Source organism: Paroedura picta, chromosome 1, assembly GCF_049243985.1.
Source record: "Paroedura picta isolate Pp20150507F chromosome 1, Ppicta_v3.0, whole genome shotgun sequence".
NCBI lineage: Eukaryota > Metazoa > Chordata > Lepidosauria > Squamata > Gekkonidae > Paroedura > Paroedura picta.
The window spans coordinates 15,842,444-15,861,837 of NC_135369.1; the positions used below are offsets into that span (position 1 = coordinate 15,842,444).

Consider the following 19,394-nt stretch of genomic DNA (forward strand, 5'->3'; position numbering starts at 1 on the left):
TATTTCATAGAATCATAGAATCATAGAGTTGGAAGGGACCTCATGGGTCATCTAGTTCAACCCCCTGCACTAACAACAACAACAACAACAACAACAACAACAACAACAACAACAAAGGCTGCTTTGGGCTGTTCTAGAGTGAACCCTGCCCATCTCCAGCTTCACCACCCAGGTATTTCCCATCCCGGAGATGGCAACCCTATCATAGGCTCCCCTCTACCTACAGTCCTATCTGTAGCCCTTGTTTTTTTTTTTAATGTTTAAATATTTGTTAGCCACCATTCTTCCATGATGACGCTAAGGAGGCTTATAACACATAGAGCAAACTACATTTAAAATATAGACACCAAAATTTATAATCACAAAAGCAAACCCTAAATAAAATGATCTTCAACTGCCTCCTAGAGATTGAGGCCCAGTGCATCTTCCCGGGGAGATCTTCCCTAATTGTGGGGCTGCCACTGAAAAGCCCCTGTCTCATCTACTGGTAAAACAAGCTTCCTTGACTGCTGGGACAGTCAGAAGAAAAAGAGTTGGTTCTTTTGTCTACCCGAAGGAGTCTCAAAGCGGCTTCCATTCGCCTTCCCTTTCCTCTCCCCACAACAGACACCCTGTGAGGGAGGTGAGGCTGAGAGAGCCCTGAGATTCCTGCTTGGTCACAACAGCTTTATCAGTGCTGTGGTGAGCCCAAGGTCACCCAGCTGGCTGCATGTGGGGGAGCGGGGAATCAAACCCAGCTCACCAGATTAGAAGTCCGCACTCCTAACCACTACACCCAGCTGGCTCTCAGGAGGGTCTCTCCCTATGATCTAAATTCCAAGGCAGGAACATATTGGAGAAGACCACTGCTACCCACTCAACTCCAGAGAAGGCAGAAAGGCCTGAAGCAGCTTTTCCACAGCATCTGGGGGCCTTATAGAACAGCTTTCCCCTTGGGAAGCTGGGACAGCTGCCTTAGCTGCTCCTGCTAATTAATTTTGCTGCTAAATTATGCCTAAAAGAAAAAATCTGGAGAGCCCTACCTGAAATGTGAAAGAAAGGCTGGAAAAAAAAATTAAAGTTTTAAAATTAAAAAAAAATGAAACAAGCAGAAACATTTATCAACAAGACATCATCTAACTGTCTTCATAATTTCTGGTCCTGGGTATGATCTGAGAAGACCTTAGAAAGCACGTGGAAAGCTCAAGAAAGCACCCCTGGTGTCAGGAAAAGAAAGGTGGGCAAGAGACTGTGTAAAACAAAAACACAAAGGCCTCCGGCCAGCAGAGGGCACTGTGGAACATGGCTTACCATTAACAGCCAAGTTGTATTTTGCTTCTGAGGTGCCCATGATGTTGGTTGCGCTGCAGATGTAGGTCCCGCTGTCACTTTTGTTCAAATAGGGGATGAGGAGCATATTGTCCTGGGTCACTGTCAAGGGCGTGTCAATACCCTCCTTCCGCCACATGAACTCCTGGGGGCTAAGAAGAGAAAAGGGCCAATTAAGAGATCCCAAAATGATGTTTGCGGGGAACATATAAGGTTAAGGATCTGGGGACCCTGACATATCGTTCGGGCTCAAAATGCTTTGTAAATTCAGATTCACAGAGGGATAGAGCTTTCAACCTCCAGATCAGGGGTAGTCAAACTGCGGCCCTCCAGATGTCCATGGACTACAGTTCCCAGGAGCCCCCTGCCAGCGTTCGCTGGCAGGGGGCTCCTGGGAATTGTAGTCCATGGACATCTGGAGGGCCGCAGTTTGACTACCCCTGATCCAGATGGTCTCCAGGGATCCCTGATCTCCAGGGATTATGGCTGATCTCCAGGAGATGGAGAAAATGTCTGCTTTGGAGGGGGGACTCCATAGTGTTATATTCCACTGAGGTCAGTTCCGATCCCGAACCCCACCCACTTCTGGCTTCACCCCCAATGCCTCCAGGTATTTCCTAATCCAGGACTGGCTACTCTACCTCCAAAAGTCACTGCCCGCAGCAGCAGCAGCAGAAGAGCTCGGTTTTATACCCCACTTTTCACTGCCCAGTGGAGAAAGCAGCTTGCAATCACCTTCCCTTTCCGCTCCCCACAACAGGCACCCTGTGAGGTAGGTGAGGTTGAGAGAGCTCTGACAAGACTACTCTGTGAGAACAGCTCTATCAGGGCTGCGACTGCCCCAAGGTCACCCAGCTGTCTGCATGTGGAGAAGTGGGGAATCAAACCCGGCTCGCCAGATTAGAAGTTGCTACACTTAACCACGACAACCATGCTGATGACTATGAACTACATGAAGCTGCCTTTTGCAGAGTCAGATCATTGACTTATCAAAGTTCAGTGTTGTCTGCTCTGGTTGGCAGCAATTCTCCAGTCTTTTTCACATGAACTGCAACTTGATCCTTTACACTGGAGATGCTGGGGACTGAACCTGGGACCTTCTGCATGCCAGTCACTCTCCCAGTGATCTGCACAGGCCAAAGCATCACAGCCTAAGAATCTGGGCACAGTTAGAATAGTAGAGTGGGAAGGGACCATCTGGGTCATCTAGTCCAACCCCCTGCACAATGGAAGACATTCACATCCCTATCGCTCATCCACTGTAACCTGCCGCCCCCTTGAACCTTCACAGAATCAGCCTCTCCATCAGATGGCTATCCAGCCTCTGCTTAAAAATGTCCAAAGATGGGAGAACCCACCACCCACCACTGAGGAACCATTCTAACTGTCAGGAACTTCTTCCGGATGTTTAGATGGAATTTCTTTTGAATTAATTTCATCCCACTGGATCTGGTCCATCCCTCCTTCTAATTATGACAAGGCTGGGCCAGATCCTGCAGACACGTTCCATTCATAGATGTCGTTCTGCACAAGAAGATGTCCACCTGGTGAGAGAGGAAGGCTCCTTGCACGAGAGGAAAGCGCCTGTGATTTGTGGAATGAACCTACTGGCTCCAACCTACTCCTTTTGTTTTGTTTCCAGCCTCTGAACTATGCACACAAGAGCTGTGGGGACAGAAAGGAGAACGGTGCAAACCAGGGGCAGGAATCAAAAGTGACAGCCAGTGGTGCACAATCCAGTTCTGGAAAGGATGGATGTTAATTTGGCCACCAAGGCATGGAATGGAACAGGGTAGAAATCCATCCATCCATCTTGGATCTAACGTATGAGTCAATCTGGAGTACAGATGGGTGCACGATGGACGTAGAAGGAGCTAAGTCTTACGCTGGGTTGCCTTGTCCGTCACACAACAGCCTCAGGTTGTCTCCTTCTCGGGGGTACGTGGGTTGAGGTTCGATTGAAGCAACGGGCACATCTAGAGGCAGACAAAGACAGAACGAATGATTCCCTTAGATCGGTCAGCAATCGCCTCACATGTGCATGCCCCTGGAGTATGAGCTGTCAGACGTGACCCAGAGCTGCATGGTGCGTGGCGTGGCAATTACCCTTAAATTTGCTGGAATATGCTGCAGTGTGCATAATTGAGCAGAATTTGAAGGGTGTCCTGCAGGGGGCATCAGAGGAGATGTATATTTTGCATAGATAGGAGAGGGACGCTCTGATGATTTTCCTCTGGTGTCCTGATTGGCTCTACTATATGCTTCCTGTTTGTTTGAGCACACTTCCTCCTTGCTTGCTTCCAGAACAGTGGCTGAACAGACAAAATGACTGCGGTCAGCAGCTGGAACATGGGTTAGGTCTCTCTCTCTCTCTCTCTCTCTCTCCACAGTTGTTCTTTTCCATAAATACAACTGTTTGAGTCTTTAAGCAGCCTGATGCTTCGGTCTCTCTGCATATTCAACAAAAATCCGACCTCTCCCAGTGATTATTTGCTAATCAGTGCCCTTGGGATTCCATGGGACGGGAGGGGGGTGAGCCAACCTCAGCTCCAGAAGAGTGCAGGAAAAAATTCTGTTTTGGGGACAGGGAGACCATGGCTCTGGAAAGGCGCACCAGCTTAGTCCGGCTTCTAATTGGCTTTTTAAAGTTAGGTTTTGAGGGTCAGCTTAGGGAAGAAAAGTCATTCTTGCAAGGCAAATAAGCATTCTGGTCAAGGGAAACCAAACGGTGGCTCTCCAGACTGCAATTCCCATGAGCCCCAGGGGCTCATGGGAATTGTAGTCCACAGACATCTGGAGCTTCACTGTTTTGCCATCCCTACAGGAGCAGGTTCACCACAAAGTTGCTCTGTGGGAGGAAAGAGCTACAGTTACCCTGTCGAGAGGACGGGGAATCCAATCTCCCCTCAGGGGTTATTTACTATCCTCTCAAGCCCACTTTATAGATTTCATTCATCCCCACCTCGCATTTATTAAACATTTTCCTTTCTGTTAAATAAACCTTAGGGGCTCATCTTCCTCTGTGTCTTGTCAGGTCAAAAATCTAAGAATCTAAAAAAATCTTTCTCTCTACCTCACAGTAGCCTGTTTACCTCTGTTTCTCTCACATTTACCTCACAGCCTCAAGTCTTCCAGGTTCCCTAGCAAGGGCCCTGTAGTAAACCGGATAGCACTTTAGGGCACATAGAGCTCACATGCCCCCGGTCTTTATTTTAATGCTCGCACACCCCTCTCTCTATCGGATTGTGGGGTGGTTGGGGAGGTGGGAAATATCTACAGGTGAGGTTAGAGTGGGGGAACTGGTTCTTCTTCAATCCAGAAGGTATTTGCTTTTGCGCTTTCCCCACCTTCGCCCCATAGCACCCGCGCATGCCTTGGGTAGAAGACACAGCCCTTCCTACCGGTTTGCTATCCCGTAAATCCTGGCACATTAAAGGAGGGGACTTAGAAGAGAAAGGGGGAATTGGTGGCTGATACATCAATCAAGGAAAGACAAAGCCGAAATCGGGAGGGACGGGGAAAAAAAACCCACATTTTCAATAAGTTTCAAACAAAAGGCAGATGAGATGCCGGCTGGCTGGACGTCAGGAAGAGTCTTCTAAGCGTGCGAAACAAGGAGAAGAAAAAAAGAAAAAGAAAAAGGAAAGCGACTGAGAAATCATGAACGAAAAGGGAGATTTAAAAAGATTAGCTTGAGAGTAAAGAGAGCAAGAAAAAGGGAAGGGACAGCCTTGCAAGATGAGAGATAACAAGGAAGGAGAAGGGAGAAGACGCTGAGAGGTTTTTTTGTTTTTTGTTTCCCACCCAGCGCACATTTTTTAAAGGCATGTTGTGAAAACAGTTTTTATAGACCCAAATTTATGGAGGCAACGAAAACATGATAAATTACGGGCGGTGTTGGAGCCGGGCAAGGAGAGGGCTCGGTCAGAATGGATGAAGCCGCAGCCGGGTTGCTTCCATGCCGCGATCCGAAAGTTTTCTTTTCAGCTTGGCACCCAGTTAAAAGCTCCTCATTTGGCAAATCCATTATTTTGACTCAACGATCCTATCTGCCTAAATTTACATATGAATTAAGCAAAAGGGAGGGGGAGAATCCCCAAACCTTTTCTTGCTGTCAGATGAAGCATCTAAAAGCAGTGGTTCTCAACCTGGGGGTCGATCGACCCTTTCACAGGGGCCGCAGCAGGGCAAGCAGCTTGGCAGGGGGAGTGCTATCTACACAACAGCCTTGCGGGGTAGATTGAGATAGAGCATTTGTCTGTCTGGAGCAGCGGAAAAGAGCAAGATCGGCATGGTGGGACAAGAGGCAGAACTGAACTGAGAAACCCAGGAAAAAAAAACAATTTATATACAAACATGAACTAGGGATCTTCACACCATTGGTCAGTTTTGGTTTAATATCTGTGAAAGGACACTTGCATGATTTTATGGTTGGGGGTCACCCCAACACGAGGAACTGTATTAAAGGGTCGCGGCATTAGGAAGGTTGAGAACCACTGATCTAAAGGATTGCACCATTTCAGGGGTTTCTCAATTGTAAAAATGTCCAGAAAGGCAACGCTTGAGGGTTAACGTTCTCCTGCTTGTATAATTGATTTCCAGACTACAGACATCAGTTCCCCTGGAGAAAATGGCTGCTCTGGAGGGGGGGGGGGCTCCATGTCCCTGCATCACACCGAGGTCCCTCTTCCCTTTCTAGCCTCCACCGCCCAAATCTCCAGGTATCCCCAATCCTACTTTGCTAGCCACTGAGCGATGGGGCCTAGCATGCGCTGAAATCATCCCCCCCCCCCAGCTCCCCAGCCCACGGTGACGTACAAAAGACTTCTATCTTCAGAGTGGTCGAAGTGGCTGAGTTCGGCAGAGAAGCATGATGAACCGTGCAGGCGACGTCCACACCGTTATCATCCCTGGTGACGTCGAATTCAACGTGGCTGGTGACCGTGAATGTCTTCCCATTGCTGTCCTCTGCCACCTCGGGGTTTTTGCCTGTTGAGGACGCAAGACAGTATTAATCGTCCCCAGGAAATGCAGCAAAGGGAAAGAGAAGACCTTGAATCCTAGAATCCTAGAGTCGGAAGGGACCTCCGGGGTCATCTAGTCCAAACCCCTGCGGAATACAGGAAATTCACAACTACCAATTCCATGGCCAGATGATGCCCCCCTCAAAAAATCCACCAAAATCCCTGGGCAGTGTGGCCAGGAGGAAATTTGCTTCCCAATCCCAATTGGCATTTCCCTGGGCCTGCCAGAATGGGCCACATGAGCCAAGCACGGACACAATCCCTTCTGCCCACCTTCTCACAACCTGCCTATGTGAGAAGACCATCAGCTGGCCTACACAAGCTTTCACCGCCATGTTTGTGGTGAGAGGGGAGAACAGCAGCTGCAAAGCTATCATGTTAGGCTACAAGCTGCTGTCGTGGGTTTTTCGGGCTGCATGACCGTGGTCTGGTAGTTTTAACCTTTGACATTTCACCCGTAACCGTAGCTGACATCTTCAGAGGTAGGAGACGGCAGGATGAAAATCTCCCCCTGCCTCCCTTCTCTCAGTTTAGGACTCAGTTTAGCTGCATCACTTTGGTAAGAAAGCTTGAAAGATCAGAGAGATGTACCTCCACATAGTTCTAGGTTGGCCCCGACTAGTTGCCAGTTTTGTTTTGCAGGCACAAGGAAGTTTGGTAGGGCAGAACGTCTCCCCCCAGGAACACTGATATAGTGACTGACCAGCCAGCTGCATGTGCAGAAGGAGTGGGGAATTGAACCCGGTTCTCCGGATTAGAGCCCGCTGTTCTTAACCACGCCAACACCCCGGCTCTTGTATAGGGCAAGTCTGATCCAGCAGAGCATTTCTTATGTTCTAGCCATGAGCTCAGAAAGAAAGAGCAAACCTTTGCCACCTACCAAGCATTACTTTCCCCCCCTTTTGCCACTGGAGCTGAGCCGCAGGCTTGCTGCCTGAGGAGACACAGGTGAGCTTGGCGGTCTGCCCTTCTTTTAGAGGCTCCTTGTAGCCCGAGATCTGGGGCTTCCGCGGAATTCCTGCAAGATCACAGAGAGAGAGAGAGAGACAGAGAGAGAGAGATTCCAACACTGAGGACTAGGATCTTGGTTTCAAAATCCACAGCCATATTGAACACCAGGGACACTCTAGGGCAGGGCTTCCGAACCAAAATGCCGAGGTATCAGATGGTAACATGAAGGCTCCTGTGGCGGCTTTCAAAATGGCGGCTGGAGAAAGCCTTCCCACCCTTATTTGGACAGGCTAACCTGCCCCCTCCTAAAGTGGCCAATGGTGGGCCCGGAGGGGGTGGGAAGGGGAGGATCCTCGGCCATTTAAACCTTTGCTGCCCAAGGCTCCTCCCTTCCGGGTGGTGGTGCCAGGGAGGCGTGGCCAGCTTCCCAGCCGTATTCCGCACCATCATGCCACTTCTGGGGTTTCTCAAAGCTTGAAGAATATTCCAGGGGTTTCTCAATGGTAAAAAAGTTGAGAAAGGCTGGTGTAGTTCTCATGCTGGACAAGAAGGAGAGAGGAGGTGGGCAGATCTTCCCAGCCCTAGCTGACATATAAATGGAGGGTTTGCTGAGGAGGCCAGCATTCATGTTGGTCATAGAATCAGAGTCGGAAGGGGCCCTGCAGGCCGTCTCATCCAACCCCCTGCTCAATGCAGAATCAGCCTAAAGCATCCAGGATGAGGATCTGTCCGGCTGCTGCTTGGAGACCGCCATTGAACCCCTCCCCTTGCCCAGTAGGAGGGGTGCTTGGAGCCCCTCAAAAGTAGAAAGGCAGGCCAAAAAAACCAATGCCTCAACCACATAAATATATGGGAGGAAATGGCTCAGCGCACGCTTCATTCATGCTCCGCTACTACCACTGCCATGCAGTCTTTCTCCCGTGGGGGTCCATCCCAGGGTCTGCAGGAGGCGGTGGTCTCAGCAGGTGCCTGACTAGGCTAACCTGCCAGCCCCGAATGAGAATGTCAAACAACAACTGTGAGCGATCAGAGGTTTCAAAACACGAAGATCAATGGCCAGCTGGTTTTTTTGAGCAACCTGGCTACATTTGGTTAATGCACACGCCAGGTGTTTACTGCTTCCTTGGGGCCCTTGAGGAGGTAGATAGACCATAAATGCAAGAATCCTGTTCCTGGACACAAAGTCCAGAGTGTTGTGGGCTCGATCTGCATTTCGCTTGGGTTGTGACAGGCAAGAGTTTAGCAACGCATTATGGATTTCAGTTCGGGAATGAAGCGGGTAAAATCCCGCCCTACGACCCTATTCTGAAGGCAGACGAATGAACTGCCTTGAGCCCGTGGAAAGGCAGGATAGAAATAAGGAACGCATGAAATAATCACAATACTCTTGCCTTTCGTCGCTGTAATGCTCATTCGCCCCAACCCCAATAAACGGGAAAATTTTCAAAACAGAGATCAGTTCGCATGGAGAAAATGGCTGCTTCTGTGGCATTATGCACCCATGAGGCCCCTCCCCCCCTCAGCCTTCATCCCCAAAATTGCTTGGAGTTTTCCAACCCAAAGCTGGCAACCCCAAATTACTGATTTAGAAGAAGCGTCGATTTTTATACCCTGCTTTTCACTGCCCGAAGGAATCCAAAAGCAGCTTCCAATTGCCTGCCCTTCCTCTCCCCACAACAGACATCCTGTGAGCTCAGTGGGGCTGAGAGAGCTCCGAGAGAACTGGGACTAGCCCAAAATCACCCAGCTGCCTGCCTGTGGAGGACCGGCTGATCAATCCCAGTTCTCCAGCTTAGAGGCTGCTACACTATGCTGGCTCTCTTTTAGCTTTTAGCCTAATGTTTACATTCTTTGCTGAAGTTGTTTTGGGATTTGATGGGTATTTTTCCTTTGTAGTTTGCTTTCATCTTTTTGGGGAGGGAGGATTGCCTTGAGAACTCTTCTGTAAGATGCGGTAAATAACTGCATGAAATAGATGAGTAAATGAAATAAACAGTGCATTCCTCTTCAATTCCCCTTCCGAATTTGAGACCATGGAATCTGGGTTGCTGTTGTTCCTGACTACGGTCATCCCTTCAAGCCATACCCTTCTCCCCTGCCCTATTTGCACTCCCCCTCCTCCTCTTCCTCCCACTCCCTTGCCTCACCCAGAACAGTGACGATGGCCTTTGCAGTCCGCACGGGCATGGTGAAGATGGAGCAGGTGTACTCTCCCTCGTCTGCCAGGGACACATTGTCAATACTGATTGTCAGTTCGTTGGGTGTGGACTTCTCCAGCTGAATCCGATTGTCCCGCAATGCTACAGGAAGGAGGAAAGATGAGATAGCGGCAAAAAGCAACTAATTCTGGCAGGGGCTGATGAGAACTGTAATCCATGAGCATCAGGAGAGGCACAATTTGGCCACTCCTGTCACACTGAAAACCCTTGAACAGCATATTTCTGAAAACACACAATTCAGTTTCTAATAAGGAACTTGGGTTTGTTTGTTTGTTTGTTCCTTCCTTCCCTCCTCTGTATCTCTCTCTCTCCCTCCCTCCCTCCCTCCCTTTTCCTTCCTTCGTTCCTTTGTTCCTTTGTTCCTTCGTTCCTTCGTTCCTCCCTCCCTCCCTCCCTCCCTTCCATCCATCCATCCATCCATCCATCCATCCCAACATACATCCAAGTTAGAATCCTAGAACCATAGAGTTGGAAGGGACCCTACAGGCCATCTAGTCCAACCCGCTGCTCAATGCAGGATCAGCCTAAAGCATCCATGATAAATATCTGTCCAGCTGCTGCTTGAAGACTACCAATGAGGTAGAGCTCACCACCTCCTTAGGCAGCCCATTCCACTGCTGAACTACTCTGACTCTGAAACCCCCTCCCCAAGATCTAATTTAAAGACATTACTGTGGGTCGTCGTCTTCTCTGCTGCCAACAGGAACCACTCCTTGCCCTCCTCTAAGGGGCAACCTTCCAAATACTTAAAGAGAGACATCATGTCCTCCCTCAACCTCTTCTCCTCCAGGATGAACATTCCCAAATCCCTAATCCCTTCCTCATAGGGTTTGGTCCCCAGACCCTGGATCATCCTCATCCCTCTCCTCGGCACCCTCTCCTCTGCACCCTCTTCATTTTGTCCACCCCTTTTTGAAGTGAGGCCTCCAGAACTGCAAGCAGTACACCAGGTGCGGTCTATGTTCTAGGCCATGAAAGCACTGCCCATGAAACCATAAGCCAAATGATACCTTTGCAGATCTTCAGAAATCTGTGGGTTTAGGAGGGTGTAACTCTTCTTAAGACCAACCAGTGCCTGTCTTAGTCACAATTACCTATCCTAAACCTGGTTCTATGTTCCGGAAACGCTCGGAGTGGAAGGGTGCCCTGCGTTGGGTCACGGTATTGTAAGAGCCCTGAACTAAGCTGATATCTCCTGACAAGAGGAGATGAAAGGCTGATTCAAAGTTGTAAAACGGAATTTACTGTTTCAGTCAGAACGGTCAGTGCAAATATCACAGGCCATAAACAAAAAGAAGATAAAAACACATAATCAGCAGTGTTTTAAAAACGCCACGGGATGGTATGAAATAGTATATATTGCATCCCCGGAATTTACAGAATTAAAATCAATACACTTCTTCCCTCAGATTTATAGGCACGGGCAGCAATCGATAAACCGAACACACGGGAGCAAACGTTTCCCCTCAACGGTCATGTAGAGAGGTCCCGCTCCCGCGATAAGAGGGCCGGCTGGGCAGAGGAGTCAAGGGGCCAGGCGACAATACCCCTTGCCACCCTGGCTGCAAAGTGCTGACATGATAAATAGGGATGCTTCATGGTGACAGGCCTGGAGAGGAAAGGAAAGGAGACGCCACTTCAGGGTTTGGAGCACCGTCCCTGTGAGGAAAGGCTGAGGAGTCTTGTTCGCAAAAGGGCCAGCTAAGGGTGGGCTAGAGGCTTATCAAATTATGCACCAGATGGAGATAGTTGACAAAGGGAACTTTTCCTCCCCCTCCCAAAGGACTAGGACTCAAGGGACTCCCATGAAGCTTGTGGGCAGTAGGTCCAGGATGGACAAAAGGACATTCTGTTTTCCACACAGAGTGATTCAAATGTGGCATTTGTTGCCAGAGGATGCAGTGGTGACTGCAGGAATAAACAGCTTTAAAAGAGAATTAGGTAGATTCATGGGGGAGTCTACCTGGGGCTACTAGCTGTGGTGACTGAGAGGATGCGCCACAGCCAGGCAACCTCTGAATCCTGGGGTCAGGATGCAGCATCAGGGGAAGGCCTCAGCCTCCCTGCCTTGTTGCTGGCCCTGCAGAGGGACTGGCTGGCCCCTGGGTGAGGCAGGAGGCTGGACTGGAGGGACCCTCCCTGGTCTGGCCCAGCAGGGCTCTCCTGTGTCCTTATGAGGGGAAGGCCTCGGCCTCCCTGCCCTGTTGCTGGCCCTGCAGAGGGACTGGCTGGCCCCTGGGTGAGGCAGGAGGCTGGACTGGAGGGACCCTCCCTGGTCTGACCCAGCAGGGCTCTCCTGTGTCCTTAGGAGGGGAAGGCCTCGGCCTCCCTGCCCTGTTGCTGGCCCTGCAGAGGGACTGGCTGGCCTCTGTGTGAGGCAGGAGGCTGGACTGGAGGGACCCTCCCTGGTCTGACCCAGCAGGGCTCTCCTGTGTCCTTATGAGGGGAAGGCCTCGGCCTCCCTGCCCTGTTGCTGGCCCTGCAGAGGGACTGGATGGCCTTTGTTTGAGGCAGGAGGCTGGACTGGAGGGACCCTCCCTGGTCTGACCCAGCAGGGCTCTCCTGTGTCCTTATGAGGGGAAGGCCTCGGCCCCCCAGCCCTGTGGCTGGCCCTGCAGAGGGACTGGCTGGCCCCTGTGTGAGGCAGGAGGCTGGACGGGAGGGACCCTCCCTGGTCTGACCCAGCAGGGCTCTCCTGATGTTCTGATGACATAAAAATGCAGCCCTAAGCTGAGGTTCATTCTGGGACGGAGGACCCAGAGTGAAACCCATCTTTTTCCCTTCTGTTTCTGATGCCAACAGGCACAAATGGGAAATATTGACCAGCCAGGAAATCCACGGCAGGCCCCATGGCCTTAGGCCTCAGATAGTTTGCTTCCTCTCCGTGTACAGTTGCCATTCCCAGAGACGGAGGGGATTCCCTGCCCCCAGGTCCACTGCTGAGAAAAATAAATAGTCTTGTAAGTGCGCCCTATTTTTATCTGTGAAATGCTAGAGAGCTTTTTAGGAGCTGACTTCTTTGTTCCTGCAGAACTAATTCCCACTGGAAATTGGATTGGTAACCTCCTTATTCAATTTCCCTTATGAAGCTATATATACCCTACTGAAGAAAGGGAATTTAAAATTGCTGGGTTCAGTCCTGAAGATCTATGGTCATAATGGTGCCACCTTCTACACATGCAAGCAGTCTTCCCTTGATGCAAGGGGAGGGCGTGGCCATCGGTGGAACAGATCCCAGGATCCAATCTAACATCATGTTTAAATTGTGTTTTGTTTCTTTTCCAGGCCTGTTTTGCATGGGTGTTTCCCCTTGTTTTCTCCATGCATGTCTGTCAGGGTATTATTATTATTATTATTATTATTATTATTATTATTATTATTATTATTATTATTATTATTATTATTTGGTCATTCTGCATTGATTTTCCTCCCTTCAGCACGCCATTCACTTTCTGGACACTGTTTCCCCAGGGTTTTTTTTTTTTTTGGTGTGCTTTTGTGTCGATTTCCCCTTTGTTTTGCTTCCAAAGCAAAGTAATTCAAAAGTGTGCTGAATATCTTGGATTTTGCCCCCCCCCCACCCTTGAAAGTCCTCCCTCCACTCACATCAAGTCTGCACTCTGCACCTTCTTTCATCCTCCCCTTTCATTGGTGTACAAGTTCCATTTCCCCCTCACTTGTAATTTTTCATTTTTTTTACAAGCAGCATGAGTCTATCAATACAAGACTATTGCTAGTCTCAGATCACTTAATAAAAAAATTCAAAGGATGGGGAGGGAAAGTGTAAAAGGAGCTGTGCAAAGTTTATTTCCTTGCTGGTATTGACTTGAAAGGGGGATCGGAGAGGAGGCAAACAACAGCATCCCCAATGCAAGGGGGGGGGGAAAGTATTTCAGTATTGCATGCGAACAAAATAAAGGTGGGGGCTCATCAGTGCAGAATGAAGTTGACATATAAAGAGACAGAGACTGGGATGGGAAGCTTAAAGCTTTGGAAAAAAAATCCTTTTGATGCTTTTGTAAACATTTTGGCAGTCTCAGGAAGACTAACATTAAAATGGCGGCTGAGCAACATGGACCTTCTGCAAACCGCCAAACCTAAGAATCACTTGGGCCTGATCCATTTGGAGGGCAGAGTGCAAGCCACACAGGACAGGCTCTAAAAACTGCCAAGATCATGACCAGTATGCAATATTCAATTAGAGAATCATAAAGAGAATTCCACACAAATTTGCAAGGAAGGGCAGAAAATTACCATTACTGTCGTTATGCTAGAGCATTGGTGACAATACCCCCTTCCTATTTTTTTCAGTTTTGTGGCACAAGGCTAAAGCAGCTCACCAGAGCTCCTGCCAGAAGACTCCTCTCCCATACAAATTGCAGCCATGTGCAAGGCGTGATGGAGCAGCAGCTGACTTTGCACAGGAACGTGTGTCTGTTGCCAAGGATCACAGCTTGCAATGCCAGTGCCTCTGGGTTCTACAAGGCATTCTGTAAACTCAGCACGATCCCCCATGTTATGAGTTTGTGCAGCTTTCCCAGTTTTCACAGTGGCTATTCACACAGTGGAGAATCCCCTAGGGCAGGTTTTCTCAGTTGGGGGTTCATGAAACTCTGGGGTTTCTTGACAACCCTGGGTTTCCTGAATGCGTAGGAGTTATTTTTTAAATATATAATTTAAAATTTGTTAAACATTTATCGGGTGATATGAAGACGAAGAGTTGGTTCTTAGATGCCACATTTCTCTACCTGAAGGAATCTCATAGCGGCTTCCATTTGCCTTCCCTTTCCTCTCCCCACAACAGACACCCTGTGAAGGAGGTGAGGCTGAAGATGAAGAAGAGTTGGTTCTTATATGCTGCTTTTCTCTACCAGGAGAAGTCTCAAAGCAGCTTACAGTCCCCCTCCCTTTCCTCTCCCCACAACACATACCCTGTGAGGTGGGTGAGGCTGAGAGAGCCCTGATATTCCTGCTCAGTCAGAACAGCTTTATCAGTGCCGTGGTGAGCCCAAGGTCACCCAGCTGGCTGCATGTGGGGGAGTGCAGAATCAAACCCGGCTCGCCAGATTAGAAGTCCACACTCCTAGCCCCTACACCAAGCTGGCTCTCTCATACATGATCATGTCAACCTACCCCCCCCCAATGGCCAGTGAAGGGCCTGGAGGGGGTTTCTCAACAGTAAAAAGTTTGACAAAGGCTGCCCTAGGGCTTAGCAATATGAAAAATGGGGCTTCGCAGCTACTTGTCAGTTTCAAATAAGTCGGTTCAGTTTCAACATCGGGTTTCCCGTCTTTACCAGGATTCCTTTCTATTTCCTTTCATTCAATGGACTAAAGCCAAAATGCATGCGCACACAAACCTGATCTGTGAAGATTTAAATGGAAGCCACTTGCTGGATGCTACTTCACAGCTGTGATAGGGCAATGTGTAAATTAAAAAAAATATTTATTGTTTATTTATTATGGGGTTTATATCCCTCCATATCTTTGGGATTTATATTATGACTTATTTCTGGCTGCCACCCCCCACATATCACAAGTGATACTCCCCCCCCTCCCCATGCTTTAGAAAAATGCATTTTTGAAATTGTAGCTGCAAAATAAATACATCGGAGGAAAAGGAATTCTGGGTAAGGCGGGCAGAGACTCTGAAGCCAAGATTAAAGGCTTACGGCTCTGAAAAATCTGCAGTAAGATGTGCGTGCATAATGGGCCCAGTTCTATTTTCAATACATTATTTGATTCGCTCACAATGCTCGGATTGACTGCGTTGGCTGTTTTCATATTGTCTACCTTTCCGGAGTCCTTTTGATGGAAGTTCAGCTAAAAATACTGTGAATGCAGCACAGATGGGCCCCGCTCATCCGCCTCTTTCTCCGCTCAAAGCTCCTTCTCCCCGCCCGCCCCCCCCCGCCCCACCCTCGGCAAACGCCGACTGAAATGAGAAAGCCACCTCGTTTCTCTCCAAAGTAGAGCGTCTGCTGGGCTGGGTTGGACCACTGAAGCGAGGATTCGTCATGATCTTCCACCTGGCAGCGGAGAATCACTTTGCTGCCGGCCACCACCGTTTCATCCTGCGTCGTGGGCTGGCTCCCTGTAGGCAGTGAAGAACAAAGATATGAAGAGCCTTCCTGGACCAGCTTCCAAAACCCACCTCTGTTGCCCTACAAGGACCAACGAGATAATCCAGAAGGACTCCAAGCAATGTCAAGGACCTATCATCATCATAATAATAATCATCATTATGATTATTATGATTATTATGATTATTATTGAAGTTATTGCCTGCAACTTGCTGGAGGCTTGCGGCGGGTTACAATCCTCTGTTAAAAACCCAGTAGAATCCCCTTAACAAAAGTTACTACATAAGACCATAAGACTCGGTGGTAAATACATCTCCGTTCTAATAATGCCCTAATCATCTAAAGTGGGGGAGGGAGAAAGAAGGCACAGATTGAATTCGCTACTGCCGCTTCTATAGGAGGGGCCCCGATATACCTGGCCACACAGCCTCAATCATAGACCTGGTGGAAGAGCTCCGTTTTGCAGGCCCTGAGGAAAGCTGAAAGCTCCTGCAGGGACCACAGCTCATCTGGGAGCTCATGCCACCAGGTCGGGGCCAGGACCGAAAAGGCCCTGGCCCTGGCCCTGGCCCTGGCCCTGGCCCTGGCCCTGGCCCTGGCCCTGGCCCTGGCCCTGGCCCTGGCCCTGGCCAAGGCCAGGCACGCTTCTCTGGGGCCGGGAATGACTTCTCCCTATCATTGACTTCTCCCTATCACTGATCTCCAGCTGGGGCTGCCTTAACGCATAAGCATAGGGAGAAGGGAGAGGGGAATGCCCAGCCTGGGGGGCAGGAGGGAAGGGAGGCTGAGGGGGCCCTCCTGCAACACGCTGCCTGCCCGCTAGTGCCTGCTGTATTTGGGCTACAGCGGGCCTTAAACCTAGTCTATGTATGAATTGATAGTTTATGCTATGTGCCATCTCCATCTGTATGATTTCCCAACTGTGTACCATTTATATGTTAGAATTTCTGTTTTTCAAGTTCAAGGCTCAATTTCTATTGTCCAAATGTTTGCACTGATTAATCTATGCTGTACAGCATGTTGGAGGTATCGATAAATATAAGTTTAGGTTTATCGATAATTTACATTTTTATCCCTGTGAGCGGTTGTATAGGGACGGCCCCAGTGCCCTGCTTTACCCAGGGGCCTAAAAGGATGTTAAGATGGCCCTGTCTCAGCCAGTGGGTTTCCAGAGGCAATAAATCTCTGCTATGCAGATGATACAACACTCCTTGCTGAAGACCCTGATAAAGAGACTAAAAGAAGAAAGTGAAAAGATGGGACTAAACCTAAATATCAAAAAGACCAAGATCGTGACAACTACTAGCAATAGCACCAAAGTCACGATTGACAATGAGAACATTGAATGTATTGATGGTGTCATCTTTCTTGGCTCTATGATCAATCAAAGTGGTGGATGCAGCTGTGAAATCAGACGGGGAATAACACTGGGCCGGAACGCAATGTTAGGCATGAACCGAATATGGAAGAGTAAGGATATCAGCCTTAATACAAAGTGCTGGCTAGTCAACGTCGATGTCTTCTCCATAACAACCTATGGATGCGAAAGCTGGACCCTGAAGAAGGAAGACAGGAGGAGAAGAGATGCTTACAAATTATGGTGTTGGAGATGAATGCTGTGGATACCATGGACAGCCAAAGTTACCAACGAGATAGTGTTAGAGAGGAGCAAACCAACTATGTCATTAGAAGGGAAGATATTACAGCTAATGCTCACTTACTTTGGACACATCATGTGATCAAACTCGCTAGAAAAATCATTAATGCTCGGCATGGTCAGCAGCAAAAGGAAACGGGGTCGCCAAAGGATCCGCTGGCTCGACACGACCAAAGCCGACACAGGGATGACCATGAACCAACTAAAAGAAGCAGCCAGAGACAGGGACGCATGGAGAAGACTTTCCTATAGAATCGCCGAGGGTCGGACACCACTGAACGGATAACATCATCATCATCATCAGAGGCATTCTGCCTCTGAACATGGAGGCTCTACTGTGCATGCATCGACTGGGGCCCCTTTCGCTGTATTCTGTGGGCACGAGCCCCACAGGTTAATTACTCTCTAATTAAGTGAATTTGCGCCTCTTGTCAAGTGTAAAGGGACAAGGCAGAGGTAGAAACCAGGTTTCTTTGCCTCATGCTTTTCTTCAGAGCAATTCCTCCAGGCATACGGTTGAGGCCAGGAACTCAACACTGAATAGCATCAAACTGGCTGGTCTCCCTGGAGAAACATCTGGAGAAACATCTGCTCTAATACAGACGGAAGAGCCATCCACCTAAAGAACGAAACCACCCCTCAGAGGCTTAAATGTAATCAGGCAGATGTAGGGTAAAAAATGCAGAACGGTTTAAACTAATTTAAATCAATATGAGAGTTTAATGTTATTCATTATTGTGTTTTGCTATTTGATGTTACCCACCCTTAGCCTCATGGGATGGGCGGGCTAGAAAGTTGTTGTTGATGATGATACCACCTGGATCTGTCTTAAGAGCTTCACAAGCTATCGATGGATGGGACCATAAGAAGGAGGGCAGGAGGCAGCCATGCCCCTCTCCCATGTCTGGTTCTTCCACGTCCTTCTCCATTGTGACCCTCGCCTTGTGGAATGGCTTGCCTGAGGCAGTCAGGAAGGCTATTCTTCTGCTAGCCTTCTAAAAACTATGCAAAACTATTCTAGAGGGATTCTCTGTGCAGGTAATAAGGCTGCTCAGTGAAAAATAGTCCCACAAGCCTACGTCAGGTTCTATTGACTCAATCGTCTTCCATATGAGAAAAAACAAACCCTCACTTCTTCATGACGCTGAACTGCAACTGATAATAAAACTCAGGACGATGCACCCTCCTGGACTGAATCAAGACCTAGGTTTCCTGTCGCATTACCAAAGCTGATTTCTCCACGCCTGCTACCCCTCTGCATATCACATCTAATCCCATCACACCTCCTATTACTATTTGCTTGCTATTGTCATTGGCCTTCTATTATAATTCGACATATTGAAATCATACCATTCTCCAAGAAATAAGGGCAGATGGACCCACATTCTAGCTGTATCCAAAGAAGTGAGCAGTGACTCACAAAGGCTCAATCTCTGCCACAAATTTTGTTAGTCGTTAAGGCAGGGGTTTTCAATTAGGGGGTCTGTGGATCCTCAGGGATCTAGAAGGGATCCAGAGTTTCCCCTCCTGTCTTAATAGACTTGGCCATTGCTCCCCCTCCTGAACTTGAGTAAGTTTTCTCATGGTTTATGTACCTGCTTGCCTACTCCCGCCTTAAATCACCTCCTGTCCCTCCCCCACTCAGTCCTCCTTGAGCCTGCCTATTAACACGGGGGGGTGATGTCACTTACGATGACATGGGAGGGAGGTGTGGCCAGCTGACACCACTTCCATGGTTCCTCATAGAATCATAGAGTTGGAAGGGTCCTCTAGGGTCCTCTGGTCCAACCCCGTGTAGAATGCAGGAAGCTCATAACTACCTGCACACCCACAGGGACTCCAATTCCATGCCCAGACGATGCCCCCCAAATGAAGCCTGACAACTTATTTCAGGGGCTCCTCCACGGTCAAAATCTGGAAAGGGTTGCTTTAAGGAAGTCCTGCTTTTCTTTACTCACGTCCACGTGGTATAGAACAGGGGTAGTCAAACTGCGGCCCTCCAGATGTCCATGGACTACAATTCCCAGGAGCCCCCTGCCAGCGAATGCTGGCAGGGGCTTCTGGGAATTGTAGTCCAAGGACATCTGGAGGGCCGCAGTTTGACTACCCCTGGTATAGAGGGAGAAGGTAATAACCCAGCCTTAACCTTGACA

The 19,394-nt window shown here is 48.9% G+C and overlaps 1 protein-coding gene across 3 annotated transcripts in view; it reads right to left on the minus strand.

Moving 5' to 3' along the window:
• CADM3 (cell adhesion molecule 3) overlaps positions 1–19,394 on the minus strand; it is a 192,749-nt gene that overhangs the window by 30,364 nt on the left and 142,991 nt on the right. For all 3 annotated transcript variants that reach the window (XR_013228566.1, XM_077323491.1, XM_077323500.1), the window contains exons 2-7: positions 15,455–15,595; positions 9,431–9,583; positions 7,213–7,350; positions 6,127–6,297; positions 3,194–3,284; positions 1,291–1,460 (exon numbers count right to left, since the gene is read on the minus strand). Coding sequence is in view for 2 of the 3 variants with exons in the window: in XM_077323491.1 (XP_077179606.1) it covers positions 1,291–1,460; positions 3,194–3,284; positions 6,127–6,297; positions 7,213–7,350; positions 9,431–9,583; positions 15,455–15,595 (864 nt within the window). In the remaining variant the exon portion in view is untranslated. The remainder of the gene's footprint in view (positions 1–1,290; positions 1,461–3,193; positions 3,285–6,126; positions 6,298–7,212; positions 7,351–9,430; positions 9,584–15,454; positions 15,596–19,394) is intronic.